Consider the following 8,528-nt stretch of genomic DNA (forward strand, 5'->3'; position numbering starts at 1 on the left):
TTTTTTCTACTGGAAATGTCATATGACAACCATCGTGCTAGGGGACAAAAACCATACATTTTTTTCATTACATGCAACGCCTTTTAGTATTTATGATTGTATTACTTAGGTACTTTGACGGTGCGTTGAGTGAAGGAATTCTTGATGATTCCATGCATCGAATTGAACGGCTTGGTACGTTCTGGTACAGAAGGCGTCGTTATTAGCAATTATATAGTTATTTAACAACAACGTACACCTTTTACGATACCTACACCCTCAAGGGTATTTTCATCTTGGTATATTAAAGTTCATTCGTCGATATAATACGAAATGTAGTGTAAGAAACGCAAACAAATAATAATATATCGATTTAGCAAACGTATTTGACAATTTCATTAGATTTCGAGACCTATACCTAACCAATTTACAACTGAAACATTTTAAAATTAAAGCGCTATGCGTTATAAAAGTTTAGGCGGTAGCCCCTTGTTTGGTTCCTATCGTAGCATTTGAGAAGTACACGCATCGGCTAACTTAGTATTGATTTTTTCCCGGCAGTTCTCAGCAAGGGGTGAGGCAGGAAAGAGGAACATCCAAAATACCCGCGCACTCGACGCTTGTAGGTTTTCAAGTCGTGTATAAAAGGACTATACATGCGCGTTTTCGAGTGGTGTATTTACATAATACGTTTTCGAGATTCCTCCCGCTTATAATTACGAATAACTTGGGAGTTTCTGTTATAATTCATTCGAAACCTGTTTCACTTTATGAAAAAGCATCGACAATTGGTAAAACCGGCTATTTATAGTGCTTTATTTAACCTCAATTGAATTAAAACGATTCACAAACAAATACGTAGGTACAATACGGATACGCTATTATCCAATACATTCTCGATTCTTCCTATTTTTCCCGCCTACTCTTGTTTGTACCCTTGATTATTACACGGGGATTTCCACATCCTACCCCGGCCCCAGTGATTTACCAAGGGCATGTAATTGAATGGCACGTCTCAAAACGGTCTGGTCGCGTTTTCACTTTGCGCAGGCCTAACTCTTTCCATCACGTCCATGAATAACTTCTTATTCGGCTAATTCCAAGTAGTTCTTTGGTACGTTATGTCATGTAGCAAGCCACATTCTCCAACTTCTTCTTCTTAGACTGGAACTTGATAGTTGATTTATGGAACAGTCGTGATTGTTGCAAATAGTTATTTGACCAAACCTTCCAAATTTCTGCGTTAACTTGTTACGATTTTTCCATTTTTGCAAAATTTGGTTTCTTTTAATATCCGGATGGTTGTTGTTGATATGAAATCCACATTCGTTACTACCCAAAAGGAAATGTGCTGGTGTCAAAAACATTAAATTTTCGGGCTGATCATCCAAGTAGGTAAGCGGTCTCATATTCACCGTAGCTTCAATTTCTGAAATGATGGTTTGTAGTTCGTCACAATCAAGGGATTTCTTTCCAAGTGACAATTTTAGAGCATCTTTTACAGTTTTGACCATTCGTTCCCAAAATCCGCCCCACCACGCGGCGCGCTCCACAATAAATCTCCATTCAATGCAACGTCCTGTGACAAAATTTTGAAATTTATCGGTGCAAATTATTTTGTATAATTCTTTCAATTCTAAAGCTGTTCTCTTAAATGTTTTCGCGTTGTCTGAATAAATGATATCCGGAACTCCCCTTCTTGAAATGAACCGTCTAAATGCGTTAATACAGCTCTCTGCTGTTAGATTAGGAACTATTTCAAGATGTACGGCACGTACCACAGCACACGTTAACAGCATGATGTAAGCCTTTTGCCGCCTCGATTCGTTGATAATGTATAGAGGTCCAGCGAAATCTAGGCCCGTTACCTTAAATGGTTCTGCTGAAGACACCCTACTTCTTGGTAAGGGTGCAAAAGGTTCATTGCCAGGTTTTGCTCGTAATCTCTTGCAAATTATGCATTTGCTCAGTATAGATTTTACTCTTTGCCTGCATTGTAAAATCCAAAATCGTTTTCTTATATGTACCATCGTCACGTTTACTCCACCATGCATTGTGGAAACATGAGAGTTCGAAATAAGTTTATCCGTTAGAAATGACGTTTTAGGTAACACCACAGGATATTTCGTTTGGTACGGTAAGGAGCTTTCCTGTAAACGGCCTCCTAATCTCATTATATCGTCTTCATCAAGAAAGGGACTTAGCGTTAAAACTCGAGAAGAGGGTTCAATTTTTTTACCTCTTCTTAGGTCAGCTATTTCACTTGAAAAATGCTGTCCTTGAGTTACCTTTATCCAATATCTTTCAGCCTCCTTTAACTCTTGAGCCTTCAAGCTTCCAGTTCTTTTGTTCTTTTTATTTCTTAGATTATGGGAATATCTTTTAACATAAGCGGTAATGCTAAAGATTTTCTCCAAACTACTGAATCTCTCAAGTTTGAAGATTGGTTCGTTATTCTGGATTACTTCTTCTCCTTGTACGAGCAAAACAGATGCTTCAGATCCTATCGCGATATCTTCTTCAGGCCATTCTTCTGGTTTAAATTTCAGCCAATTAGGTCCATGTTTCCAAACTTCCGATGTCATAAGACCTTTAGATGTTACACCCCTCGTTAGTAAATCTGCTGGATTCTCTGCCCCTGGACAATGGCGCCATACTCCAACTGAGTTCTTCTTAATTTCAGTTACACGACTGCGAACATACGGTTTCCACCTGTCAGCTTTGCCCATGATCCAATATATCGTTATTTTCGAATCTGTCCACAAAGTGCAGGAATGAAATTTAACGTCAATATTTTCAAGTATAAATTTCTGAAGTCGAGTTGCACAGACTGCCGCGGTGAGTTCCAGTTTTGGTAACGTTAAGCTCTTATCTCCCTTTTTGTCAATTGGAGCTACTCTACCCTTAGACATGATAAAGTTACATTCGACTTCGTTTTCGTTAACTACTCTGAGATACGCCACTGCTCCATACGCCTTTGGGCTCGCGTCCGCAAAAATGTGAAGTGAAACTTCGGAGTTTCTGTCTTCGAGTGCACATCTGGTAAACGAAAAATGTTTCAAAGATTTCAGTTCAAAACACCATCTCAACCATTCATTGGTGATATTATCAGGTGTGGTTGAATCCCAGTCGACCTTAAGTTTCCAAATTTCTTGGAGCAATATCTTATTTGCTCTTACCAAAAAGGGACTCATAAAGCCAAGTGGATCATAAATTTTCGATACTATTTGTAGCACCCCACGTTTCGTTATAGATTTATTATCGATTTCATATAAAACTGAAGTTATATCTACTGCTAACTCGTCATCGTTATGGTACCATAAAATTCCAAGTACTTTCTTGGCATTAACGTTTTCCTCGCGTTTCATCAATTTTCTGAGCGAAACGTCATTGCTGTTCCACTTACGTAAATTCATATTAGCTTTAGCTAAAATTTCTTTGGACTCTTAGTAAATACGTTCGGCTTGAGTTACGTTATCAACTGCTACTACCAAGTCATCCACATAGAATGAAGACCTCAAAATTTCGCAAGTGTCTGCTAGATTTTCCGGCTGCGATTGTAAAAGTTTCTTAAGTGTAACCGCCAGCAAGAAGGGACTGCACTTAATCCCAAACGTTACACGTTTCATTCGGTATTTTGATATTCGTGGAAGATTATTGACGTCATCAATAGGAACGCTATACCACAAAAAACTGTGAGAATTACGATCGCGTTCTGCTATAGCGATTTGCAAGAAAGCTTTCTCGATATCGGCTGTAAATGCAACTCGTCCGACACGAAAGTTCATTAAAATTCGTAAAAGAAACGGCACTAAATTTTCGCCTTGCAAAAGTACGTCATTTAACGAAGGCATACCAGGGCCGTGCGCCGACGCGTCAAACACGATCCTTAATTTTGAAGTGTCTTTGTCATCCCGATATACCGCCCGGTGCGGCATAAAATAAATTCGAATGTCATTTGTCACTTCCGGTAAAAGTTCGGCACAATCATTGTTCATGTATTCACGCATCGCACAATCGTATTCCCGAAGTTTGCCGCGTTCGTTGAGTTTGCGCGTTAATGACTTTAGCCTATTGAAGGCACCGTTAAAGTTAGAATCAACCCGTACGTTTGGCTCTATCCAAGGCATGGCAACACAATATCTATCGTTTTCAAAAGTTATATTCTCATCTAAAAAGTGTTTTGTATGAGATTTGTCCGTCACGTTATCATTGTTTATCCCGATTGTTTCAAGAGTCCAAAAGTTTTCTAACCCGTTACCAACAGTCTCACAATCGAGCTCGCACTGTACGTGTAAAATGTTCGCCACGTTAATCCCGACCGAAAACGCGTATTCGTTAAAATGTCCGCTGCCTACACCGTGAATTGTTCAACCAAATTTGGTTTCGATCGCCATCAAGTCTTCAGTGATTTTCTTCGTGTTATTGGTCACTATCTTCCAATAAAAATCAGAACCAATTAAAAGCGATATTCCATGATGAACGTTAACGTTAGAGTCGCACAAATCCGCTAATCGATAATTTATGCTGAACTCATGTATCAATGGTTCTTTTAATGACGGTGCGCTCAATGAATCAAAACAAATTTCGGGCACTTCAATCGCGTTGATAGTCACCTCATCGTTAATATACTCGCTTTTCAACGTTAATGATACTTTTCGACATAAGCGAGCCGGAGCCCTTTCAGATTTTCCAAAAGGCATTATCGATATTTTGTGTGTCCCTATAACAGGTAAGTTATGCTTTCGTGACACACATTCTTTGATAAAAGTTAAATGGCTACCTCCATCTATAACCATACGTAAAAAACTCTTAGGTAGGCCACTGTTCGTTATTATTTGTGCACAAGCGGTTTGTAAATAAATTATTTTGCCTAAGCACCCGTTCGCTAACAAATTTGTCGACTCAAATTTACTACTCGATGCGTCATTTTTCGTGGATTCAGTTACAGTTGCAGATTTCTTCTTATAATCTGGATCACACATAGACGTTGCGTGTTTCGCTTTACACTTTGCGCAAGATACATTTACTCGACAAAACCTTGAATTGTGATTCGACTTGGTACATCGGAAACAGCACCCTTTAGATTTTAAAATCTCTTTCTTTTGCGCCAGCGTTATTTTGCTATCACAATCCATCGCGCCATGATCGTTAGAGTTGCAAAACAAGCACTGTTCTTTTACAGATGTAAGCAAACCTGCTGCTGTGCACGTTTTATCACTAGATTTCTGAAATCTATTTTTGTGAACTGAATTTTTCTCGTTACTTTTAGGCTCATCTTCCAAAACTTTAGCCTGTTCAATTGATTCTACTTCTAACTTAATAAAGTTTAAAAGTTGAGAAATTTGATGTTCATATGAGATTTCTTTAGAACTTATGACACTTCCAGCAACAGACTCGTTATCATCATTATCATTAGTTGTAACCTGTCGTTTGAGGAATTCAGTTCTCATAGTAAAGGGTAGTGCTTTTAATAAAATAGATTTCACCATCATCCCATAATTTTGTGGAGACACTCCCAGCGTCTGCAGAGATCGCGTTATTTTTGAAGCTGTATTGTATAATTTTCTCAATGAAACATCATTTGTGGTTTTGACTGGAGTTAAAGCTAACAGCTGTTGAGTGTAGTTATCGGCAATTTTTTCGTTATTTCCGTACTGCTCCTTTAAAAGCTCAACTGCATCTTTATAGCTTGAACTACTGGACGTTAAACCTTGAACGGTTATTGAAGCATTTCCAGTTAAAACAGACTTTAAATATGTAAACTTAGAAGATTCCCCTAGATCGTTATTATTGTGAACAGCAGTCTCGAACTGCTCCCAAAAGGCAGGCCACATTTTATAATCACCGTTAAATTTTATTAATTCTAATTTGGGTAATCTCACCGCCCTTTTGGTTTCTGCCCTTGTAGAAGCTGCTCTGGCTGCACGTCCTTCGGCTGTAATGGACCCCACGTCTTCTTCGGCGTCGGCGATGCTGGCTGCATATTTTCCACCCGCGCCTGATAGTTCGAATTCCAACCTGGCAATCGCTGCAACCGCCTTATCTTCGTATTCGATAATTTTCTCGCACTCTGATTCAATCTTATCGACGGGTATCTCACTTGCTACTTCAATATTTACGCGTTTTAACGAGTCGTTCACCGATTTCAGTCTGTTAATTAAAACAATAGCTTCCTTGTGGTCAACCGGCGCGTTATCATCAGACATTTCGTTAGCCCGATCCACAAGTTTCGTTAGCTGCGTCCGATACGTTTTCTTTAGCGCTTGATTCATGATATGCTTCAGTTAATGCACTATTTTTGACAAACAGTTCACGTTATGACGTTAATCAAATTTTTACACTTTAACTGTCAATACCGGCACGTCCGTTAGAAACCGAATTGTCCGTTATTAAAGTTCCACGATTCACTTTCCTCTTTCCCGGGTTTCGGCACCATGAAAAAAAGCATCGACAATTGGTAAAACACGGTATTTTAATAGTGCTTTATTTATCAATGAATTAAACGATTCACAAAACAAATACGTAGGTACAATACGTTACTACGCTAATATCAATAATTCTCGATCTTCCTATTTTTCCCGCCTACTTCTTTTTTGCTACCCTTGATTATTCACGGGATTTTCCACACTTTATAACCTCGTTAAATTCATAGCTGAAATTGGATGAATCTATTCACAAATTAATAATTTCGTATCCTAAGGCGCTTGACATAATTGTAGTGGAAATATCATTCCATGGAATGAAAGCTTCGCGGATATTGCACGTGCTGGTTTTATTTTCCCCAATGAAATTCGCTGGTACGACCCCAACAAACGAAGTGTTCAGAGCAACATGCATCATTCCTATCTTTTGCATCATGGTGTTTTTATTATTGATATTGTTATGGTTAAAGGTAAAAATAGGGTAATGCGAGGGTTAATGCAAAACATAAAGTGATGCTGTTCTTTGAAGCGAGACTCAGAAGGTGGATAATAGTACACAAGAAATAATAGAATAACCATTGTTTACGTACCATTATAATAAGACCTTTTTGGAAACCATATTCACTTTATTAACATTATAAAGTCGAAAAGAAGATTATTAGTGTAGAACTACCCCTTGTTTACCACGTTGCTTAAGGGCGTGAACACAGAAGTTGATATGGAATGAAGTACATACTTACTTAACTGATTAATTTTCGGATTTTCTACAAGAACACCCTCAATTTTTACTTATCAATTCCGTGATTTGGTAACTGTATGATCAAGATGTAACTATCTCCATTGGTTTACCAACGAGAAACGATGAATAATGAATAATGATGAAGTACGAATTAATTTTTCGCGTTACGTGAATTATTCGAGCAAAAAAGAAGAATGCTTGCTACCTTGGATCACAATTGTAAATTTAGTTGACTTTTCTTACCGTAGAAAGGATATTTTTTTGTTGCTAAGGTTTTGCATTCTGATTATATGCTTTCAAATGGCACGAATAAACCCAAATAGCTGGTGGTGGTAACTTCTCCAACTAATGCACGGTAAGTGAAAATTGTCGAACCCCATTGGACTAAGTGCACTTACAAAAGCGATTTTCATTATAATAAATTTCGCTATAGAAAAGGAACGTAATGCAGGTTGAGACAATTTCAATGTCAAAACAGTTATATAATTTAAATTGGTAATTTTAGAATAACAAAATAGCAACCAAGGAATATTTTGCAAGGTTTGTACATGGATAGGTACCGGCAATTCTTAGCCCTTATGTTTGAGTAATTACCTAGTATATCCATTGAGTCTGACCTAGACATTAAAAAATTATTTTACTGTAAAACGATAATGAGATCACGGTTGGGCATTACTGCATACAATAGTAGTTTTTTTAATGTTCAATACATTCTTTCGCATTACAAATTAAAAAAACATGAATAGCCGAACAATGCTTTCAAAAAAATATCCATGAATTTCAAACTGCGACAAAATTATAATCGCAGGTATCGGTTTGGTGGTTTATTTGGTCACTTCTGATGTGCATACCTGCCAAATTATTGACGTTCAGTTTGCGCTTCTTAATTTAATTATTAGTCCAGATATTTTTTCTAAAGATATTTTCGTCAATCGCTTCGATTTATCCTCCTGAACAACAACATATAAAATTCTTCCAAAAATTCGGCCCGGAAGTATATTTTTTTTCTGATTGACCGAAAAAATGGGACCATTTCGTGATTTATTGCAAAATAACTCAATAACTCTCCTTTTTACGTAAAAAATACTCGAATATGAAAATAAAGAATAGAAAATGTTCAACATTTTATGTATTTACCTTTTTTTGTAGATCCCATAAATCCACGACGAGCTGATAACAAAGGTGGCATAACCTCCGATACGCTCTCGCATGCACTCCCCTAACGGATTCTTTTTTAATCTCAAGTTAAAATGCATGTTGTAAAGGATTGGGTATTTTACTAAATTAGAAATTTTTGGAAATATACAGCGATGTTTCACGTGCCGGGAAAGGAGGGTAGTTATCAGAACTTTCACACCCCTGGCGGTAACTTGGTACAAACCTCT

The 8,528-nt window shown here is 37.6% G+C and overlaps 1 protein-coding gene across 1 annotated transcript; it reads right to left on the minus strand.

Moving 5' to 3' along the window:
• Positions 1-1,103: 1,103 nt before the first annotated feature.
• On the minus strand, positions 1,104-3,395 carry LOC116170714. The gene has a single exon (XM_031487217.1). It carries the CDS (start codon positions 3,393-3,395, stop codon positions 1,104-1,106), a length of 2,292 nt encoding a protein of 763 aa, XP_031343077.1.
• Positions 3,396-8,528: the final 5,133 nt, after the last annotated feature.

This window comes from Photinus pyralis, unplaced genomic scaffold, assembly GCF_008802855.1.
Source record: "Photinus pyralis isolate 1611_PpyrPB1 unplaced genomic scaffold, Ppyr1.3 Ppyr1.4_LG5, whole genome shotgun sequence".
NCBI lineage: Eukaryota > Metazoa > Arthropoda > Insecta > Coleoptera > Lampyridae > Photinus > Photinus pyralis.